Genomic DNA, 23,895 nt, shown 5'->3' on the forward strand with positions numbered 1-23,895 from the left:
TGGCATAACTCACATTAGTAGATAGTGGGAATACACGAGTAGGGTAGAGTAGTACTGGAGTAGTATGGAAGTGAGAGCTGGACCATAAAGAAGTCTGATCGCCAAAGAATTGATGCTTTTGAATTATGGTGCTGGAGGAGACTCTTGAGAGTCCCATGGACTGCAAGAAGATCAAACGCATCTGTCAGGGGTTCAGGAGCAGAGGCGCAGGGGAGAGAGGAAATGGAGAGCGAAGGGGAAGAATCTGAGGGCAGCGGAGGGCAGAATGACAGTGACCCGAGAGATTCCATAAGCCTCTCCAGTGAATCAGAAGATTCCCAGAAGGGGGCGCCGATGGCCAGGGCAAGGGGGGTCCCAGGGGGGACACACCAGAAGCAGGGGCCCAGCGGAGACTCCCAAAGCAGTAGCTGGAAATCAGGACCAGCTTCCCCACCAGAGCGTAGTGGGGGGGAAGAGCCCCATAGGGCAGAGTCAGCGTCTCCTCCGGCAAGCAGGGAGGAGGAGTCAGAGCCAGCTAGCATCCCCGAAGAGGGAAGCAGCGACAGGAGCAGTATAACGGTCAGAAGGAAGGTGGCAGGCTGGGCGCGCGCACCAAGTTCAAATGTACAGGCGCGCGGGACAGCAGAAAGCCCGGATTGGGAACCAGGTCCTAAAGCTCACCGGAGGGAGGGGGAAGACTCAGGGGACTCAGCGTCAGAAGAGTCTAGGAAGGGCAGGACCTCGGCGGACAAGCGGACCCAGAGGAGGAGGGAGCAGAGGAAGAGGTGGAGCAAGGCTAGGGTCTTAAACTGGTGTCTGGGGGGAGGAGACTCAGACGGAGCTTCGGCGGTCTAGGGTTTAAGACGTAGAGCTGCGCGCCGTGGCTGTAAAAGAGAAACTGAACTTCAATAAAGACTATTTTATATAACAACGGACTGGCGTTGGTCCTCTGTGAGCTGGGACCTGAGGCAGCTCTGACAGCATCCATTCTTAAGGAAATCAGCCCTGAGTGCTCAATGGAAGGACACATCCTGAAGCTGAGGCTCCAATACTTTGGCCACCTCATGAGAAGAGAAGACTCCCTGGAAAAGACCCTGATGTTGGGAAAGATGGAGGGCACAAGGAGAAGGGGACGACAGAGGACGAGATGGTTGGATAGTGTTCTCGGAGCTCCCAGCATGAGTTTGACCAAATTGCAAGGAGGCAGTGGAAGACAGGAGTGCCTGGCATGCTCTGGTCCATGGGGTCACGAAGAGTCGGACACGACTAAATGACTAAACAACAACAAAGAGTAGTACTTGTTTGTGAGCTTCCAGAGGATACCTGTTTGAGTTGCCACTAGTCAAAGATGCTAAACCATATGGACCTTGAGTAGTCATATCTGTCCGTGTCTATGATGGAGGGAAATAAATTAGGCCTTTTTGGTTCATTAAGCTGGGAAGAACACAGTGAAGAAAACAATCTCCTAAACAGCTTAATTCCTGAGCTAGCTTACACATGGTGGTGAAAAACACTCGGAATGTCTTTTTGAAAGCAAAAGAGCAAAACCCCTAGATATAACTGTAAGAAGAAAAAGCCTTTAGTGCACTGAGTGTTTGTGCTATCACAACTTTCCTGTTGTTGTTTGAGGAGGGAACTAATCACTGCTAGAAAGCTTATGTAACAGAAGCTCTCAAAAGCAACCCATTTGGCCAACTCCACCTTAGCAGCAGGGTTGGAGAAAATTGCAGAGAAAGAAACTGATTGCTCTGCTTCTACCCTTGAACTTAGCCCAAAAGGCCGGTGATTGTTCTGCTTCTGATGATGAATGTTGTATTGACTGGGGGAGAAAATGTACTAGCTCCAAACCTATGGAAATATAATAGGTGTAAGCTGGCCTCAGGGTCTCAATCTGACACAAAGTCTAGTTTCTTTAGAATGTGCCTCATTTTCTTCCATGGATTGGAACAAATGGTCTTCAACCTGGGTTGCTAGTTGCTATACACACACACATGACAATGGAATGTGTAACTTAGACAAAAAGAATCCTGACTGTGAGCCATGGGGACTTGCGCTCGGCAAAAATAGACCCTGTTCCCATTTCCAAAGAGTTCTGCTGGCTTCCAGCTGCCATCCCCATAAGCAGGTGTCGGGAAACAATAACTCCGTGGTCACATTTCCTAAACGCCCTAGTTGGAAGCGGCGAAGCTTTGCTCAGTAACAGATCTTGAACTCTCTGGAAGTCCCAGTGTTTATATACAAGAGGAAAAGGGATGGATGTCTGTGGTCTACCAATCTTCCTGCTCCTTGGACCAGGTAAATCATTTCAACCAGCAGTATAATTTTGGTGTGGCTTCTGCCTCGTTGCAATGAGTGTGTGTGTGTGTGTGTGTGTGTGTGTGTGTGTGTGTGTGTGTTATAGATGGAGAGAGCATGTGTTTACAAAGATAAGATTATTCCTATAGCTTTATGATGAGCTTTAGCTGAACGCAGTTTTATATATATGTTGGAGATCTTTTCCCCAACCCCAAACGGCAACCAGAAAAGAATGAAATATGAGGGGTAAAACTAACAATAAGCTTCAGTGGGAAAAAACAAAACACTAAATAATAAATAACAAAAAGAAGAATAAATATGATGTTTTTAAAATATATGTGGGGACATGAAATAAATACGGTAAAGCTTAAAGTATAATATAATATGGTGAATGTTTTTCCTCTATTTGTACAGAAGTTTGATATGGAAGCAGAACTGATTGGCAGCTCCATGTGTTGCCAAAAGACTGTTAATGGGTCTTAAACGTACCCTCTGAAATGTTAGACCTTTCCGGTCTGCAGAAGAAATAGGAGATGGTTTGTTTTCTGAGATACAGACATCCGCATTCTTTAAGAGCAGCATTTGCAGTCATAAATAGGATCCTCCATGTCCCTTTTTAAATAGCACCAACAACTTATGAATGGTGAAACTCCTCGGGATTCTAGTTCATTCAAAAAAAGATGTAGACGTTCCACCAAAGGTCTTGTGGTAAACTGCAGCTTCTGCCCAATGCACACTTAACTGTGAGTAATCCTCACTAAATTTGATGGGATTTGTCATGGAGTAAACATGCATAAGATTGGGCTGTGTCTTTGTACGACCATAGTACTCAGCAGCGTAGCGTGGGTTGTCAGCACCCGGGGCAAGGCAAGTAATTTGCGCCCCCTAACCCCTAACCTGCCGTCGCTGCCAGCTTCTTCTTGCTGCTGCCTGGGCTGGGGTATTTACGGTAAGGTAGCCACGGCGGCGGTGGGTCCGTGTCAGGTGATCTGAGGCGAGTTGCCGCTGGCGCTGCCGCCCAAATGACGCCGCTTGCCCGGAGGAGGAGGAGGGCAGAGAGGCGAGGAAAATGCAACATGGCCCAGCAGCTGCAGCAGCAGCGGTGGCGGGGCTGTGAGGAGGGGCTGCCTGGCGCGCCCTCCGCGGCCCTGACGCGCGGGGACCGCAGCGAGCGCTGAGAGCCGCTGCCAGCTCGTCGGTTCCGCGACACATGGGGCTCTGCTACAGCCTGCGCCAGAGGCTCTTCGGCGACTCCGGAGGCGGCGAGCCCCCCCCCCAGATGTTGCGCCCGGTGCGGCCGGCCCCCCCTGCACCCCCCACGCTACGCCACTGATAGTACTATCTCCTTCTAATCATCGACTTTCCACAACATTTGTAAAGCAAACCAAAAAAAAGCAAAACCGTGGTTTAAGAAGTTGGATTTACTTCTTTAAGCCTTCTTAAACCAATTACCACAGACAGAGCCTTCCTCTGACCATTATTCCCCTTCTTTCCTCCCAATGTATCCTCTTGCTCCTCCACACCACTGCAAATGGCCTCTTTAACTCCAGCCACACCACCTGTCCCCTCTTCAATTTCTCCTCCTCTTCAACTTTCTCCCTCCAATATCACTAGCAGCCTAAAACTGTCACGCACACCTCCTTCCCTCTTATTTCTTCAAATGCCCCCTTTACCCCCAGCTTCCCTTGCCCCTCCCCAATTCCTTCTCTTTCCCTCTGGCCTGCCACCAGAGGACTACACCTGTTGTATTAACCTGCCCTTGCTCACTTCTGCACCGCCCTCCCATTAGCACACTGTTTTCACAGAGCAACCTGCCTTTGGAACCTTGGAAAACAGACAATAAAAACAGAGCGACGACACCTTACAATTTTATTATATAGTCAGATAAGATGTGAATTGGGCATAGGTGGAGGAGGAAGCTTAAAAACTCTAACACTGAACATCTATTTCTCCAGAGAGTGGCATCTCTACATCCCCAGATAGAAAGCCTCAAAATTCAGCTCACCCCTCCTTCTGCAGTTTTCTCAGTCTCCCTACTTCAAAACTATCTCAGAATGCAGGTGTGCTTTATGGCAAAAGGTATGTTCCCATTTAGCACACAACAGTACAGAAGTTTCCAGCTTTTTCCTAGCTATTCACAATGCATCTATTAGTCATTTAGCTAGCAATTTCAGTCACAAAAGAAGGTAAACCCAGGCTTTGCCAGAAGATTTGCCCAACTTTTATCAGACTTTCTGGACCCATGAATGCTTTTCTGTCCAAACTCCAGACTCTTTTACAGGAATAGGATGAAATAATAGTAATTTTGCAACACCAAATTAACAAGTCTTGCTCTATATTGTCCTGCAGTTGTTCTGGTCCTGGGTTCTGATCATGAAACTCGTCTGGTTGCCGATTTATTCGAGCATTATAACAAAGTTATTCGTCCAGTAAGCAACCACTATGAAAGTGTTAACGTTACCGTTGGACTACAACTTATCCAGTTGATCAATGTGGTATAGTACAAATTTCAATTATTCCATTATTATTGTTAGTTGTAGTAGTAATAAGCAGCAGTTTTAATTATTTTAAGGGTGTAATGTTTAATTGATTAGTCGGTTATAAACAGTTTAACCAACTAAAATGGTGCACCCCTTTAACTAGGCAGCAGATTGTGTGTATGTGTGTTTTTATGTAGGGTTGGATCTGGGCTAAATCAGTTGAACTTAGTCCCCTTTGATATCAATGTGACTTAAATAATACCTAGCCTGTTCCATTGATTTCAATGAGAATTAAGTTCAAGTAACTTGGGATTTTGTCCAACAAAGTTGTCCCAAAGTTATCAAGTGGAAACGTGTGCAGGTCTAACCAACAGACAACTTGGCTAACCATTGAAAGCTTTCCATGATGTCTACTCAACATTGTCCTCATCAAAATATAACCCCCCCCCCACAAGCTACAAGAATTTGCTGAAACGGTGCAGTTAACAAATACCCTGAGAGGCAATTCAAAACAAAAATTTGTGGAAAAGTGGGATAGTTATAAAACATATGTTCAAAAATACAGTAAAGGTTCGCTATCTACGCTAGCATTTGTTTGACGTTGGAGTGAGACCAAGTTGAGAAATAAGACTAAGAGCACATATTGACATAGGAATGTATTAGAGAATATGTAAAGAAATATACAATAATAAGAGTACATTCATTTGTAAAAAAGGAATATACAACGGAAAAGACAGGAAGTCTAGTGCGTTGGTATGTATATGATTTTGGGGGGAAATTGTTTTTGTTTTTTCTCCTTGTTCTTTCTTTTTTTTGTTCTAGGTATATAAAATTTGTATATAATTTTTGTATACATGCTGGAAATTATATTATAGTAAGTCCTGTAATGTAATATGGCAACATTTACTGATGTAATAGAAGAATGTTAACAAATAAATAACATGCAAATTAAAAAAAAACAAATTTAACATTCCTGTAGGGTGTTTCTGCAGCACTGAGTCCACAATAAAGTGCCCTTATACAGTGTCATCAGTGTACAATGAAAGCACATTTAAAGCACATGGCTTCCCGTAAATAATTCTGGGAACTGTAGTTTTCCCATCATAGAGCTACAGTTCCAAGCACCCTTTACAAACAGCTCCTGGGTTTTTTCAGGGACAGTTGCATGCTTTAAGAGTACGACATGTATGCAGACTAAAACAAAGCAGGCATTTACAATCTACATTTTGATAGTGGGAAGAAAGGAATAGGGTGGAAAAGTCAGGAATAGTAGCAGATAGCTATTTACCAGTAAGTCTTACTGTACATTTTGCCTGCTAAGATCTCTCCCCTTAATCTTAGTGTTTTGCTCTCTTAAGGATGAAGTGAATCAGATTGTAGCAACCAACGTGCGTCTAAAACAGGTAATTCTTTGTCACCCTTTTCATTAATCTACTGCCCATTTAACAAGCTTGTCTGTTTGTTCACTATGCATTTGGACGTCTTGCCAATCTTGCACGATGGGGACAGGTTTTCATCTATTTTGGGATGAAATTAGATGCCATTTTGAATCAAGATGGCAGACTTAACCTTTCAGAACTGCACTGATTTTAACTATAGAGGCCACCACTTTCACACCATGCATTTAAGGTGACGCCACATTAACCAGTCATGACTTCCCCCAAAGAATTCTGGGAGCTGTAGTTCAGGAGTGCTGAGAGTGTTGTTAAGAGACACACACATTTCCCTCACAGAACTCCCTGCAGTTCCCAGAGTTCCCTGTGAAGAAGGATTGATTGTTACAGCACTCTGGAAATTCTAGCTCGGGGGTTAGGCATCTTTTAAAAACTCTCAGCACCCTTAACAAACAACAGCTCCCAAAATTCTTTGAGAGAAGACACGACTAGTTAAAGTGGTATCATAGCACCTTAAATGTATGGTGAATGTGGGCAGAGAATTGCTGATAACGGGTACATATAGGTATTCATTCTCAAAAAGGAAATGGCCATATTAGTTTCAAGCAATTATTCCAGTTACTTTGAACACAGGGCAAAATAACACTAGAGGAAAGAGTTGTTGGGGTGTTTGTTTGTTTTTAAACTCTCTTAAATTCATTTTCTAGCAATGGAAAGATGTAAACCTGAAATGGAAGCCAGAAGATTATGGTGGTGTGAAACAAATTCGCATCGCCTCAAGCGAACTCTGGCGTCCAGACTTGGTTTTGTACAACAAGTAAGTAAGGTTCTTTCATGTTAATTGTTCAGCAGTCACATAGCAAGGCTGCAAATGAGTCCAAGTGCTGTATGTGACTATGTAATTGCAATGAGAGCATTTCTCCCCAGTAGCTCCAACTAACTTTAGCCAATTGGTCTAAACCACAGAGCCTAGAGCTTGCCAATCACTGTGACGGGGTGAGCTCCTGTTGCTCGGTCCCTGCTCCTGCCAACCTAGCAGTTCAAAAGCATGTCAAAGTGCAAGTAGATAAATAGGTACCGCTCCAGCAGGAAGGTAAATGGCGTTTCCGTGCACTGCTCTGGTTCGCCAGAAGCGGCTTAGTCATGCTGGCCACATGCTGGCCAATAAAGCGAGATGAGCGCCGCAACCCCAGAGTCAGTCACGACTGGACCTAATGGTCAGGGGTCCCTTTACCTTTAAGAACTGCTTTGTTTTGCATAATTCCTGATGCTACCCATGGCTGCCATGGGCACTTACAGGCTGGCAGATAAGGGTCTGCAAGAGGAACACTAGGGCAAAGCTAAGGAACTTGTGACTTTCCAGAGGTTTTCAGATTCAAGGCACCATCAGTCCCAGCCAGCATATTCAATGGTCAGGAGGTGCAGAAGCTGTCATCCAGACACATTTGAGGGATGACTTAGGTTCCAACTGCATGTGAGGATGAAGAAATTTGGGTCACAGAGGTAGAAGAATATTCAGGTTTACTCATCAGCGGCCAAGATCATCTCCCTGAGATGCAGCACCCATTACTGTACAAATTAAGCTTAGTATGGGCACATCAGATGGGCGCATCAAGGCCAAATGGTGGACAATTGGAGTTGAATAAATTTTTATCAGATGAATGGGTTTATTGTTTTGACATGAGTGTCAATTTGACTTGCTTTGTTGTACTGAATATTCTGATAGTTTTGTTTTGCTGGTGGGGTTTGAGATGCTCTTGTGTCGGCTGTTGCAACTTTGGGCTTCATTTGGGAAGAAAAAGTGAAATATAAACCCTATGTGCTATGAAAAAAAATTGCCAAAGAACTGGAAAGGGCAGACAGGAAGTTCCTGTCTCCGACTTCTGTCCCCCCCCCCCTAACATGTCTTCAAGCAGATGCAAGACATTTGCTGTATTTCAGATCAAACAAAGAAACACAATATGGAGTAGTCGTTTTGCATTTGGTTGGTGTGACCGGGTTAGCCCACGTTCAACACTGGAAACTGCATATTATATCTGTACAGTGGTACCTCGGGTTAAGTACTTAATTCATTCCGGAGGTCCATACTTAACCTGAAACTGTTCTTAACCTGAAGCACCACTTTAGCTAATGGGGCCTCCTGCTGCTGCTGCCGCCGCACGATTTCTGTTCTCAACCTGAAGCAAAGTTCTTAGCCTGAAGCACTATTTCTGGGTTAGCAGAGTGTGTAACCTGAAGCGTATGTAACCTGAAGCGTATGTAACCTGAGGTACCACTGTATAGAACTCCACTGTTAAATTAACCCTCAGCCTTCCCAAAGTTGTTGGTAGCTGCTGTGTCTCATTTGCCAGTGAAAATGAATAGGATTCACAGCACTGGTGTTCATCTCTCTCCTTTTACAGTGCAGATGGAGATTTTGCTATCGTCCAGGATACCAAAGTACTCTTAGACTATACAGGTCACATTACTTGGACTCCTCCAGCCATTTTCAAAAGCTACTGTGAAATTATAGTCACCCACTTTCCATTTGATGAGCAGAACTGTAGTATGAAGTTGGGCACATGGACATACGATGGCACAATGGTCGCCATCTTTCCGGTAGGTAACATCTGGGCATATGAGACAAGCACCAGGGTCCAAAGGCCCTTTGTGTTTTGGTATTGAGGACTGGGGCCCTTGTGCTGGAAAAGAGTTCCTATGTGTTCCTACTTTGGAGGACAGTCCTGTGCTTGAAGGGCTTTTGAAGCTTCCCTCGGTGTCAAAAGTCGTTTGTCTTCATTGGCAAAGCCGCTTAAATAATGCAGACAGAGCCCAGAGAGAAAATAAATCCTGATAACACTGAACAAAAGCAGCACATAATCTGAGGAGAAAAGGACAGGGAGTTTTTGTCTGCCTTGTATATGGCAAGGAGATGCCCAACCAAGCGTACAGAGAGCACTCCCTCAGAACTCCACATGTGTTACCTCAGCAAACCATCATGCCACTCTCCCTGGTTGCTAAGCAAACACCTCCACCCCATACCTCTCTTAGCTAGCTGACTTCAATACTAACAGAATTAACCTTTCGGTGCCCCAAACCCGTGGCTTACCTGGCAGCAAGTCTCTGGTCAAGGGACAATCCACATGTCCAAATTCCCTCAGAGATCCCAGAGCATCCAGACTGAGGCCCATCAACATGGGCAGTTGAGGAGACACAGCCCTCAGCTCTGCTTCCCTGTTGGACTTTGCAGGCTGATTGCAGCACCTGGGCCTGATGAGGCAGATGACTCTCACCTGCTCCAAGGGAGGAATCACACTCCTCCTCCCAGAGCTAGCAAGCCCCACCTGGCCAGCTAGGGGGCTGGGCTGTGGGCCTTTGTCTGCCTCAGCCTCCTGGAGCACCACTGCTCCCTATGCCCCTCTGGCTCTGGTGATGGGTCCTGCTGCTCTGGTTCCTTCACCCTGATCTTCCTTCATCCTATGAGTCCTTCCTACGCCAACCTCTTCTTCCCCACCCCAACTTGCCCCGGTGTGTCCCAGTCCCGGCTACACCCTTCACTGCCATCCTGATCCTCCTTTTCCTCCTCCCTGTTGTCCTGCCAGTTCGTGGCATTAGGTTGCAAACTGACTGTTCCCTGCTGTTGCACTTCCAGCTGTCTTGTTGTATTGAGGGATGGGGGCAGCAATTCAAGAATCCTAAGACCTTGTTAGACTCATGGAATGAGACGCACAGCTTTTTGGAAACCTCATTGGATATCTGTGCCAAGCTGCTTTTATTCATCTTTGCTACTTGTGAAAAGTTCTAACTTTTTAAATATTTATTTACTTTCTTCTTCTTCTTTTCTTTTTTGCTGGGGGGGGGGAGAGGTAGCACCCCCCTACACACACACACACACACACACACACACACCCCTTCATATATTTGCATGATATATTGTTTGGTGTGTGGAGTTTATTTAGGTAGGGGAATTTTTTTTTTTTTTTGAAGCATATAGTTATATAAGCTGCATGGCTCTTTATTTTTCAAGTGTTCTTTTAAACACTGTGCATAGGGGGAAATTACATATTGTTATCAGCTTCGTATGCAGTTTCTGTCAGCGGGGCTACCATGTGGGTTGCTCTGAGGAAATACCTGGCTGGCCCACAGATGTGGGAAAAGAGTGTGAATAGCCTGGAGATGTGTTTCCATGGGAACTAACTGTCTCTCCATTTTTCTTAAGTTTTCTTAATGAGTAGGAAATAACGGAAAGATTTTGGGAAGGGCAGATCTTCCTCTTTCCCAGCTGCTATATACACCATGTGTTCAAAGCGCATGGCTTCCGCAGAGAAGCTTGGGGGTTGTAGTTTCTTAAGGGTGCTGGGAGCTATAGCGCCATGAGGAGTACACTATGGCCCCCAAGATTCTGTGGGAAGCAATGTGCTTCGGTTGTATGACGTGCCATTTTAGACCAAAGCACAAAGAGCAGGGTTTGGGCTCTGAAAACCTTTTAAGGGACTGTCTTTCTGGAGGTTGGATGTGGGAGCAGTGAACTTTTGACCCACCTACGCTCAGCCTATACATTTGCAAATAAATAACTATATTACAAAGATGCCATTACCCTCGCAAACGAAACCAAACCTTGGTAAACCCTGGGTCCCTGTAACTTCTTGCCCCCTCAGAAAAACAGGCTAAGTGTTTATTTTATTCTGACAACAAAAGGAGATATTGATTTTACAGTATTTAAATGGAACCGAATGTTTCCTGAATGTAAAGGAGCATCGGGCCTTAGTTATATGTTAATGGCGTTCGTCCTCCTTTCAGGAAAGTGACCGCCCAGATCTGAGTAACTTCATGCCCAGCGGAGAATGGATCATGAAAGATTACCGAGGCTGGAAGCACTGGGTTACCTACGCCTGCTGCCCTGACACACCTTACCTGGACATCACCTATCACTTTGTGTTGCAGCGGTTGCCTCTCTACTTCATCGTCAATGTCATCATCCCTTGCCTCCTCTTCTCTTTCCTAACCGGATTAGTGTTTTACCTGCCTACAGATTCAGGTATGTGGAATATAGTGGTACCTTGGGTTACAGACGCTTCAGGTTACATACGCTTCAGGTTACAGACTCCGCTAACCCAGAAATAGTACCTCGGGTTAAGAACTTTGCTTCAGGATGAGAACAAAAATTGCGCGGTGGCAGCGGGAGGCCCCATTAGCTAAAGTGGTACCTCAGGTTAAGAACGGTTTCAGGTTAAGAACGGACCTCCAGAACGAATTACCGGTAAGTTCTTAACCCGAGGTACCACTGTACTGCGACTAGCAGGCAGGGAGAACAACCTGCCGTTTTCAGGCCTACCTTGATTATTCATCTGTTTTGATGGGAGGTCCCTGCAAAAAAAGGCAAGGTAGGAAGGATCTCTCAGGGTGGGAGACTAGGAGAAAAATAATTTAATAATAATAATAAAACAACAACAACAACAACAACAACAACAACAATTATTATTATTATTATTATTATTATTATTATTATTATTATTATTATTATTTTATACCCTGATCATCTGACTGGGTTTCCCCAGCCACTCTGGGCAGCTCCCAACAAAATATTAAAAACACAATAAAACATCAAACATTGAAAACTTCTCTAAACAGGGCTGCCTTCAGATGTCTTCTAAAAGTCAGATGCAGTGGTACCTCTGGATACGAACGTTTATGGTTGGGTTATGAGCTGTGCCAACCTGGAAGTACCGTATTTTTCGCTCTATAAGATGCACCAGACCACAAGACGCACCTAGTTTTTGGAGGAGGAATATTCTGAATCTCAGAAGCCAGAAAGCAGCAATCCCTCTTGATGTTCTGGCTTCTGGGATAGCTGCGCAGGCTGCATTCGCTCCATAAAACGCACATACATCTCCCCTTACTTTTTAGGAGGGAAAAAGTGAGTCTTATAAAGCAAAAAATATGGTAGTTGCTCCTGGATGCGAACTTTGCCTCAGGATGTGAGTGGAAGCACAGCAAGAGGCGGACTTTCGCTAATGGCACCTCAGGTTAAGATCAGTTTCAGGATGAGAATGGACCTCCGGAACGAATTAAGTTCGTAACCAGAGGTACCACTGTAGTTGTTTATCTCCTTGACACCTGATGGGAGGGCGTTCCACAGGGCGGGCGCCACTACCGAGAAGGCCCTCTGCCTGGGTAAGTAAGCACCCAGATGAGAGCTGGGGGAATCTGCCTTGCTGTGTGTGGGTAAACGATATGATATTCACGACATAAATGTGATAAAGGGTCTTTTTTCGTTATTCTTTCGCTATTCTTTTCTCTTTTTCTTTTTCCTATCCAGTTGTGTTTTTGTATTTTCTTATAAATGAGTTTGAGTATAAACAGATAAGGACATACGCAGGATTATTGTAATAACCTGCCAGTTTTTTTAAGAGCATATATTTAAGGTACAGTAGATGAATAAATGAGCAAATTAAGTTACATTTGGATATGCTGAAAATATTAAAAAAATAAATTTAAGGAACTGCAGAAAGAGGGGGGAAGGAGTCAAGTTTTGAAAAGTTAAAATGATTATAAAATTACTGAAATGTATAAAATTGAAAATTATAAATAGAATAATTCAAAATAATACTAAAAAACGAGTTTGAGTGTTTAATATGTTTAAGATTTTTTTAAAGAAAATGTTATTTAAAAAAATCACGTTCTTTGTTTACTCTTTGTCACAGGGGAGAAGATGACTCTGAGCATTTCTGTCCTGCTCTCTTTGACGGTGTTTCTTCTGGTCATTGTGGAGCTGATTCCTTCCACTTCTAGCGCAGTGCCCTTGATTGGCAAATACATGCTGTTCACCATGGTCTTCGTCATAGCTTCCATCATCATCACTGTCATTGTGATCAATACCCACCACCGATCTCCAAGTACTCACACGATGCCACAGTGGGTGAGGAAGGTGAGATGAGCTATAGTGGGGTTGCCGTATTTCAAAAAGTGAAAATGTGGACATGGGCTGCCATATCTATGGGTTTTCCCTGGACATTTCAGCGATTTTCGCCTAGACGCTGCTTACGGGGACTGAATACTGCCTATGTCCTGAAAATTCCGGACGTACAGCAACCCTAAGCTATAGTCAGAAACATGTCCCCTGGAACAGTTGCGAAGCTCAGAACAGAACACAGGGTTAAGAGAAAAGGCTGGGCTGGGCTTGCTGCCTCGGACCTGGTGGCATTTATTATAGCAAAAATGGGGAGAACCTGAGGCCCTCCAGCCTCCAACTCCCATCAGCCCCTAGCCAGCATGGCCCGTCATGGATGATGGGAGTTGTACTCCAGCAACATCTGAAGGGCCATCCCTGCTTTATAGGATAAAGATTGACTAAGTGTTGGTAAAAGGTAAAGGGACCCCTGACCATTAGGTCCAGGCGTGACTGACTCTGGGGTTGTGGCGCTCATCTCGCTTTATTGGCCGAGGGAGCCGGCGTACAGCTTCCGGGTCATGTGGCCAGCACTGACTAAGCAGCTTTTGGCGAACCAGAGCAGCGCATGGAAACAGCGTTTACCTTCCTGCTGGAGCGGTACCTATTTATCTACTTGCACTTCGACGTGCTTTCGAACTGCTAGGTTGGCAGGAGCAGGGACCGAAAAACGGGAGCTCACTCCGTCGTGGGGATTCAAACCGCCGACCTTCTGATTGGCAAGTCCTAGGCTCTGTGGTTTAACCCACATCGCCACCCGCGTCCCCAACAAAGTGTTGGATCTGGGTTGAAATCCTAATTCACCCATGGCCCTGTCTTATGTCTCCAAGGTACCAGTTTAATTTCAGTTTTCAAGATGGGAAAACCATAGCTTTAACTATGTGGACCTTTGTCGGCAAGGTGATGTATCTGCTTTTTAAGCTACTATCTAGGTTTGTCATCGCTTTCCTCCCAATAAGCAGGCGTCTTTTAGAAGCTATGAGCTATGCCCTGCAGGGCCACCCAAGACAGACAGGTCATAGTGGAGAGTTTTGACTAAATGTGATCCACCTGGAGCAGGAACTGGCAAGCCATTCCAGTATCCCTGCCAAGAAAACTCCATGGACAGAAATTTAGCCTAGTCTGGACTTAATGGCCTTACAGGGTCTTTAGAGGGGGAATGTGTATTATTTGACATACTTAAAAATGTAATAAGCCTGGCTAGGTGAATTTTGGGGCCTGCTTGTTTTTATAGAGTTGGAAGGGACCCTGAGGATCATCTATTCCAACCCCCTGTGATGCAGGAATATGCAATTGTCCATTACAGGGATCAAACCTGCAACCTTCTTGTTATCAGCACCGTGCTCTAACCAACTAAGCTATACCTCTGTTGTGCTGAATGGGTGACTTCTGCCCCATAGTCCTGTCCTGGTAGCATCACTGCTCACAAACGAATAAAGGGGAGGTGATCACACTAGTGTGAGTCGAAGGCAATTTGGTTGTGAATAGTTTCTACTGACTCCAACAACAGCATCCAACAACAGCCTGTGCTTTTTTTTGGAGGCCTCGGCAGGGCTAGGGGAAGGAGTGAAGAAGGAAGGCCCTTTTGGGGCCAGTGGAGGCCCACCCAATACGGATAAGATAATAATAAAAATAACATCTGGATCCTAAACTGATCAAGTCAGCAGAGTTTCAGTTTCACATGCTGATTTGATAACGGTGCATTACTTGGGGTTAGTATCCATCTGTATGTGGTTTCACTTAAATGAGTCTTAAAGATCTGTTCACCTGAAAAATTCAGACAGCTTCCTGGGGCCTCAGGCATCACAAGCAGAAGAAAGCCCAAATCTCAGAAAGGAAACCTTTTTATTCTGAGGCCAAGATGGAGAACATATTTGCCCCTTGTTTTCATTCTGATTTTTTTATTATTAAAAAAAAAAAAAGACACTGACTGTAAAACAAATATTAACTTCTTTCAGATTTTTATCGAGACGATTCCGAACGTCATGTTCTTCTCAACCATGAAACGGCCTTCCAGAAACAAGCAGGAGAAAAGGATTTTTACTGAAGACATTGATATTTCTGAAATCTCCGGGAAGCAAAGTCCGGCTGCTGTCAATTTCCAGTCGTCGCTCACCAAAAACCCAGATGTGAAAAGTGCTATTGAGGGCATCAAATACATTGCTGAAACAATGAAGTCAGACCAGGAATCCAACAATGTAAGGACCTTTTCCTTCTGTTTTAGGAGATGGGAAGCTTTGGCTTTCTAGATGTTGTAAGACTTCAACTCCCATCAGCCCCTGCCAGCTTGGCCAATGATCAGGGATGATGGGAGTCGTAGTCCAACACCATCTGGCCGGCCACAGCTTCCCCATTTCTGCTGTAATGTCTCTAACACACCTGTTAAAGAATGATAACCAAGAGTTATCAACAGCATGTGAGGGTTTTTTTCTAAAACCTAAGTGCTTTCTAAGTGCAGAGGGGAAGAAAGAGCATGTGGACAAGCAAGAGTGGTTTCAAGATTAAAGATGAAATCCTAAATCAGTGCACGCTTCCTGCAACTTTGGGTTTGTGAGGGCATCCTTTTAAAATAGTCCAGATTTACCATTTAATCTGTTTTAAATGAGTGAACCTGTGCTATTGAAATCTAGACTGTATTCAGGCAAGCAACGGTTTGATGCTGAGGTGGAGAGAGCTGGCCAGAGTGGCTGGGAAGTGGAGTTCAACAACATCTGGCAAGTCCACAGTTTTCCTAGTCCTGGTTTAAGGGATACCATTATTAATCTCCTGGCTATTGTTGTGAGGCAAGCACTGATCTCTGGCAAGGTGAGGCCTGGCGCAAGTCAAGGCTCAGGCCTGCTATAGAGGAGTCTCTGAGGAAACCTTGTCCTTCTGCTTCAGAGTCCTTGGGCTCAGAATCGCCTCCATGATAACACACACCTGCTTCTGATATGGAACCAAAATGCTGTTCCTTGATGGCGGAAACCTTTCTCGCATATCTGGCTCCCTAACAGGAGCTGTATTAATCTGTTGTTCGAAAAGGAAGAAGGAATCAATCCCGTGGCATGAAAGCAGATGCCACCACAAGCCAGTTTGTCTCAAACTAAGCTGCCACGAGTCTCTTTTGTTGTTTCTTCTCCTTTTCCACTCAGCCTTAATTTGGACAAACGCTGCTTTATGGTATTTGGCTCCCTCTTGTGACCCAAGGCCTAACAAAATGACTCATTGAAATAATTCACGGTACATCAAGCTCCGGCCAGGGGGCGGCATATACTCTGTAATGTGCGCTAAAATGGCACCAAATCACACACATATTTTTTGATAGTCAAACTCCTCTGTTTCAGGTCATTCTCACAATGACGCAAGGACATGTTTTTGACTAGAATGCATTACATGCTGAAGTTTGTTCCTGCGATGGAGAACATACAGAATAGCATATTTTTTCCTCCAAGACAGAGAAGCATAAATGCTCGAAAGTGCCAACTCCCTAGTGCAAACAATGACTAGGCCCAAGATCATTCTAACTGCTTCTTGTCTTTTTTTTATTTTCCCCATCCTCAGGCTGCCGAAGAATGGAAGTTTGTTGCCATGGTAGTGGATCACCTTCTGCTTGGCATCTTCATGTTAGTTTGCATCATTGGAACACTGGCTGTCTTTGCCGGTCGCCTCATCGAGTTACAGCAGCAAGGCTGAAAAGCGAAAACCAAGTGGGATAGCTTGATTTAGATCTGAATATGTGCTCACTTAAGAAAGTTCATGGAAGGAAAGTCTTCCATCTCCCTCTCCTCCATCCCCTCAGCAAAGCAAACCTTTCAAAGAAGCTTGAAGGTTGGGAGCTGCAGCCAGTAAGCTTTCCTTCCAGAAACTTCCTTAACTTTGCTTATCTTAAGATCCAAGCCTATATCTTTAATGTGTTGTTAATCTGTCTCTGCCTAAAGCAGTGGCTTAGCGTGGGGGGTGCAGGGGGGGCCGGCCGCACCGGGCGCAACATCTGGGGTTAGGGCAAATCCACAGGTTAGGGGGCGCAAATCCACGGGTTAGGGGGCGCAAATTACTTGCCTTGCCCCGGGTGCTGACAACCCACGCTACGCCACTGGCCTAAAGGGGGCTAAATGGAGGGATAACCTCTTTCGAACTGGCAATTTCAGGCTCCAGAAAGTGTGATTCTGCTAAAAGTTTTTGATTGACTGGCGTCTTTAATGTCAACCGGCATGGCTATCATCGCACCTAACCAACTTGCTAAAGCACTGGGTCAGAACTTCTTTATTGTTCAAATCACCAGGTCAATGAGCCTAGGACATCGGTCTGTTCTGGGTATTTAAGAAAAACAGCTTTGGTGCTGTACACCAATGGTTCATCTCATTGCCTATTGGTCGTCCCTAATCACTGGCAATCTAGGATGCAAAAACTGAACACCATCCCTAGCCATGTCTTCAACCCATTGGCAGTCATGTCTTCATCAAGTCATCAACCCACAATTTTCTCACTTCCCATTCCTTACTGCTTTTTTGAATAAATAGAAATGTTCCAAATGACTCCGTCAGAGAACCTTGGCTGAGCACATCTGTGATCTGAATCTCCCACACACTGCTGAAAGTGGCCCGTGCAGAAGAAAAGAAAATAGTCACTGACTGACATCTACCAAGCTGTTTTCTACTCTCTTTCCTCAGCTGTGGTTCTTGCTTGCAGGCCTATCAAAACCATGTTTAGTCAGAAATATTCAGAAGCCCCTTCTGAGCACTTAAAGGTAAAGGTAAAGGTACCCCTGCCCGTACGGGCCAGTCGTGTCCGACTCTAGGGTTGTGCGCCCATCTCACTTAAGAGGCCAGGGGCCAGCGCTGTCCGGAGACACTTCCGGGTCACGTGGCCAGCGTGACGAAGCTGCTCTGGCGAGCCGGCACCAGCGCAGCACACGGAAACGCTGTTTACCTTCCCGCTATAAAGCGGTACCTATTTATCTACTTGCACGTAGGGGTGCTTTCAAACTGCTAGGTGGGCAGGAGCTGGGACCGTAAGACGGGAGCTCACCCCGCTGCGGGGATTCGAACCGCCGACCATACAATCGGCAAGTCCTAGGCACTGAGGTTTTACCCACAGCGCCACCCACGTCCCAGCACTTACTTTTTATTAAATGTGCTTCTGTGATATACTTCATTTTCTTTTCTTTCTTTCTTTTTTAAGAACCACCACCCCAATCTCAGTTCTGCTTTGGGATTTATTTTTTCAGTTGCCAGCAATACTCACAAGTCGCTTGATCCTCTTAGCATTATTCTCACAGTCAGGGATAAAGCTGGCAAGCAAAGGAGTACTTAGATGTCTCCTGTACACATGCTCGGATATGAGATAAGCAGGCCAATTGACTGCAATTCTAAATGTCGCAATTTCACATGCATGCCCTAAAGCCACACAGAAAAAACTGTTATATCCTGTGCAATCCTACGTGGGTCTATTCAGAAGTAAGCACCACTGAATTCTATGGGACTTGCCCATCTGACTATTGGTTGTTCTCACTAGAATTTTGGAGAATGTGTGCTGAGAGCATGCAAGCACCCAGTTTAGGGCACTGTATAAAATAAGAATTTAAATGTTTCAGATTTTAATTTTTAGCCAACCCAAAAAATCTTCGCCCCCTCCCCCGCTTCAAGCAAATGCCGGTTGCAGTCGAATTTGTGAGTCACAGGCTCCCTCCTGTGGTGGAAATACAGTATTTCTATAATGGACACGGTTACAATAGGAGCAGTAAAGTCGGTGGCATGGTGGAAAGTTAGCCAACTCCTATTCCAGAACAAGGTTTTGAACTAATTGACAAAGAAAGAAAGCTGTTTAGCTATAGGTTGGAATTCACATGCTTCTGCTGCCTTCATAGACAATGTATCACCATGGTGATCACAAAGAGCCAGTGTGGCCTAGTGGTTAGAGTTTGGGCCTAGAACCTGAAAGACCAGGGTTCAAATCTCAGCTGGGTGACCTCAGGCTAGCCACTATCTATTAGCCTAGCTGACCTCACACACAACCCTGACCCCACCACAATATTCATTTTATAGTGCCGTAGCTATTGGGGGGGTGGGGCTAGCCATGTTGTGTTTTTTTGCCTCGGGTGAAGCCTCCAGAGGAGCGCCATTGAGACTCCTGGCCTCTGTGTGTGTACACAAATGGGCATGAGAGTGTGTGTGTGTGTGTGTGTGTGTGTGCGCGCGCGCACCAAACTGGGTCTTTGACCTGGGTGGAATATAGCCCAGTTTCGCCCCTGCACTCTAAACAAGACTAAAACCCTAGCAAGGGGACATTTGTGTTAAAGACCCATTTATCCAGCTAGGGAAACTTGTCAGAACCAAAATCTTCCTCTTCCTGGGGAAGGGAAATGTGGTTCATGCCTTCAGTCTATATATCATAGCTGTCAATTTTCCCTTTTTTAAAGGGAAATTCCCTTATTCCGAATAGGATTCCTTGCAAGAAAAGGGGAAAGTTGACAGCTCTGCTATATATTCCTCGCCCCCTCTATTTTATGGTTTAAGTTACCATGGAAGATAATAAGATACATATCCAGCCTGTGAACACAGTCCTGCCATGCTACAGGAGAGAATAAATAAATTCAGATATGTATTTATTCGTTCGCACTGCTGTTCGGCCTGTCCTATATCAACATCAAGGCCTTTAGAGGAAATAATTCCCCTTTGTCAAAACTTTATCACCCATTTTGGAACACAGATGCTCCCTGTAGCTGTTGTCAAGAGCCACTGACACATATCCTTAAAAAGTCGTGGCGGAGAAGCAGTGCCGCCTTTTTCAAATAGCATCTTCCCCCACCTATACAGTACTCACATTCCTACCAGAAAAAAACTGGCATAAAAATGGTTTCTGTCTTGTGTGTGCTTTGCTCAAGGAAGCTCTCAGTACAAAAGAAATTTCCACCTTCATCAATAACCAGAGCATAGCTGTCAACTGTCCCTTATTTGGCGGGAAAGTCCCTTATCCCAGCGCCGTGTCCCGCTGCTGTCCCTTATTGATGATGTCCCTTAAATTTCCCGGGTTTCAAAGGAAGCAGCTCCTCTCCCTCCCTCCCTGCCGGCCAGGGAGGAGGGAGGCCCCAACTGTGTTGCTTGGCTGCGCTGCTCACCCAATAAGGAGTCTAAGAACGACTGGGGGGTGGAGCTTGTATTCCTTGTGCTGATCAAATCGGCCGCGTTGCCTGGAGACTCGCCTTTGCTCAGCGCTTCCCAGAGGAGAGGTGGCGGTGGTTTTCCTTGCTGCATCCCCTTTGCCAGGTTGCTGCGCTGTGGGAACCACCGCTTGAGGCTTCGTTTGGCTGCAGGCTGGGCTTTCTGCCTTTGGCTTGGAGGGGCTCAGAAGTCGAACATACCTGTGCTCGGAAAATCCCTTATTTTGGCTGCTGATTCCTTATTTTTGAGGCTGCTGGTCCCTTATTTTCAAATCTGTAAGTTGACAGCTATGGCCCAGATGTGACTGGTGCTTCAGGAAGGATTGCATGCTGTGGTGAGCAGGGACAGAGGCTCTCCAGTCCTAGGAAGAGTCCAAACTGTAAGCAAGGTAGGAACTGCCTGAGAAATTTCTTTGCACAAGTGGGACCTTCAACAAGGCACTGCAATGTACAATGTTCCTGTTCAGGGAGCCAGCCAGCCATGCCTTCTTTCAGAGCACTCAGTTACATCCCTCCCTCATCCTATTCCACTCACCCCTGCTCACTCCAACAGTCACCATTCCCTGGCCACTGAAAAGTCCTCATTGGAAGGGTTTGCTGGATCCTCTCCCTCTTAGAGCACTGGTGGCTGATGCCCATTAGGTGTAGGGTGGAAAGCAGGGAGGCTAACAGCAGGTGGCGCCATAGCTGAAAGCCGGAGCCAACTAATTCTGGTTGTCCCCATCCCCTTCCTCCCTGCTGAGTTCTACATGTCACAGATTAAGGAGGAATCTGACAGATCGCACAATTTCTGGTGTAAGTAAGAAGACAGGCAGATGGGGGCTGGCTAACAACTGACTAAGGTTGGTGGGAGAGAACCCCATTCACCTTTATTCATCAACCCTCATAATAATAATAATAATAATAATAATAATAATAATAATAACGATTTATTTATACCCCGCCCATCTGGCTGGGTTTCCCCAGCCACTCTGGGCGGCTTCCAACAGAACACTAAAATACAATAACCTATTAAACATTAAAAGCTTCCCTAAACAGGGCTGCCTTCAGATGTCTTCTAAAAGTTTGGTAGTTATTTTTCTCTTTGACATCTGATGGGAGGGCATTCCACAGGGTGGGTGCCACTACTTAGAAGGCCCTCTGCCTGGTACCCTGTAACTTGGCTTCTTGTAGCGAGGGAACCGCCAGAAGGCCCTCGGCGCTGGACCTCACTGGCTTGGGGGGGGGGGTTTTCCCCTTTAAAAAAATCTATTTCTGTAAACCTTGGGATTTCCCCTGAGTCTGATGATGCTTCCCTCTTGTGTTGGACGGTTCATTTTTGCTAAATAAGGATCCACGCTCAGATAATGAGTTCATTATTATCATGTGGGACACCAGTCTGCGGCTGGCTGCCATCCACAGATCCTGACAACATGGAGAGAGTCTCGACTGATGGTCTGAGGTTTCTGGGTTGCAATCTTGATCTTTGACAATCAAGGGAGGCAAATAATTTGCATCGGCCGGGGACTGTGGATTGCTTTCTTCCAGTGCATGTGTGCAGTTCAGTCCTATGTTATGTTTACTAAGAAGTGAGATTTGCTGAGTTCAGTGGGATTTCTAAGAGAACTTAGGATTTCAGACTTGCTGAGAAAGAAGATCTCAAATCATTTGCATCCTATTCTTAGGCTGTGTGCACACTGCCATTTATTCTACACCCAGTGCACTCACACCACTGTTTAATTTAAAGAAAATCTATATTTATTGATACTTATCCGAAGATAAGTACCTTTTTATAATATGTACACTGAAATAAAGAAATGCTACTGAAATCTAACCTAAAATGGAATGGAGGAGAGAATGGAAAAGAAGAAAAGAAAAGAAAAGATAAAAGAAAAGAAAAGACAATGAAAAAAGTTTTTAAAGACTTCAGGTTCTCTGTCCTGCAGCTAAATGTAGTATTCACTCGTTAACAACCAGCTGTTCTATTTTCTATAAGCCAATATTTTTTCCATCTTCAAATCCAGATATTGCCAATTCATTTTTCTCTTTCATGCAAAAAGTCCATAAGAAGTTTCCACTCTGTAATAAATGTCAGAAATGATTTTTCTCTAGTTAAACATGTTAATTTCCCCACCACTGGTTTCTCAAGCCTTGGACACACGATGTTAGCTGCAATCCACACCTATCCTGTAGTTTCTTGAGAAACGCTGCATTTTAAAGCATTTCCCTGCAAACCAGCTTTGATCCGATTGGAATACATATGCCCTGTAACAACATCCCTGCCTTTCCCCCCTCCCCCCCTCCAGTCTGGACAGACAGCAGGAGACAAGGAAACACATCCAATCCTACTGATGCGTACAGTGACCTGCAAATGAAAATGACCCCACTGCATTTTAAGCTGGGAATGTGTACATAATATTAAACTCGTTCATATCGAAATGTAAAAAAAAGAAAAAGTGTTCCTTCCCAAGCAAATGTAATTGGGGTTGAAGCATTTAAACTCTGATCCCATACATGTTTACTTGGAAGTACAGTGGTACCTTGGTTCTCAAACTTAATCCATTCTGGAAGTCCGTTCCAAAACCAAAGCGTTCCAAAACCAAGGCACGCTTTCCCATAGAAAGTAATGCAAAAATGAGAGGGAGTAAAGAAAGATAAGTTTCCACCGTCTCAAACCTGGGAACGGGGTGTCAGAGACAGAAATTGTCGGAGACGTTCATTGACTGTGAATGGAACATTTTGACAGATAGTTAAAAAAGAGAAACAAACTGATTCCAATGTTGCCTTTTGCATTTTAAAGAAACAAAGTATTTGAAAAATGAAAGTAATCTTCCTTTGTTGGACTTGCTTTAAAAAGATGGATACAAATAGAAATTGTCTCCTCTAGAGGGAGCTTGTTAAATTGTTGCTGCAGTCTGCTTGGAGACTCTACAGCTGTAAGATTAAGATCGTGGGACCAGTCTTTTGACCTTGGACAAAATGTGTTGGGAGGAAGCTTTGGTGCTTGCTTTTTGCAAGACAAATGCACTGTTGGAGCAGATGCATGAGAAGATGGATTTAATAAATGAAAAGCTGGATTTGATGACGGCTGTACGGAATACTGTCACAGAAATTATTCAGGGACCAACTCAGGAACCTGTTTTAGCTGGGCAAGTACAAGTGCAGAAGATAATGGATGAGGTTGCGGTAGCACCTCAAGCAATACAAATGGAGAGATCTGAGGCCCTGCAGGAGCATAAGCCTCTGTTTTTGAAGATTGCATTTGGAGTGGGCCAGGGGAAGTCTGGAGCTGAGGAGGCTCTTAATTTCGGAGGGACTCTGAAACATGCTGTTGAATATTTTTTGGATTATGTTGATGACCGTGGGGAGTGGGACTCTGGGGAATGGGTTGGTCTGATGAGGGGAGGCAATTTTGGGCTGGAAACCCCCAGAGACCCACTCTTCAATGAGAAAGGAAAGAAATTAAGAAAGAGACCAACAAAAGACAAGGAAAAGTGCAAGTATAAACAAGAAGAAGATGATCTGCAGAAGGGGCATGGAAGAGACTTAAGAGTCTCGGACATAAGACTACCAGGTTGATGGACTAGATGGAATGGACAGTAAGGACTGACATAACCCGAGACCAGGAAGATTCGAAGAAAGTCTATAAAGAAAAATTGTTATATTGGGAATTAGTGTAAATTAATATTGGGGAAAATGTTG

The 23,895-nt window shown here is 44.9% G+C and overlaps 1 protein-coding gene across 1 annotated transcript; it reads left to right on the plus strand.

Moving 5' to 3' along the window:
* The first annotated feature begins 2,029 nt into the window (after positions 1-2,029).
* On the plus strand, positions 2,030-17,594 carry CHRNA1 (cholinergic receptor nicotinic alpha 1 subunit). Its single transcript, XM_028749253.2, has 9 exons — positions 2,030-2,274; positions 4,624-4,769; positions 6,113-6,157; positions 6,856-6,965; positions 8,551-8,746; positions 10,928-11,165; positions 12,832-13,055; positions 15,035-15,274; positions 16,617-17,594. Exons 1-9 carry the CDS (start codon positions 2,232-2,234, stop codon positions 16,746-16,748), a joined length of 1,374 nt encoding a protein of 457 aa, XP_028605086.1. The 5' UTR covers positions 2,030-2,231; the 3' UTR covers positions 16,749-17,594.
* Positions 17,595-23,895: the final 6,301 nt, after the last annotated feature.

Source organism: Podarcis muralis, chromosome 1, assembly GCF_964188315.1.
Source record: "Podarcis muralis chromosome 1, rPodMur119.hap1.1, whole genome shotgun sequence".
Lineage (NCBI taxonomy): Eukaryota > Metazoa > Chordata > Lepidosauria > Squamata > Lacertidae > Podarcis > Podarcis muralis.

Bases quoted from the DNA above. Each gene is read 5' to 3' on its own strand.
- CHRNA1 (XM_028749253.2), top strand. From the start codon at position 2,232: ATGGATGTCTGTGGTCTACCAATCTTCCTGCTCCTTGGACCAG. The intron at 6,966-8,550 runs GTAAGTAAGGTT...CTCCTTTTACAG, and splicing joins GACTTGGTTTTGTACAACAA to TGCAGATGGAGATTTTGCTA. The intron at 8,747-10,927 runs GTAGGTAACATC...TCCTCCTTTCAG, and splicing joins CAATGGTCGCCATCTTTCCG to GAAAGTGACCGCCCAGATCT.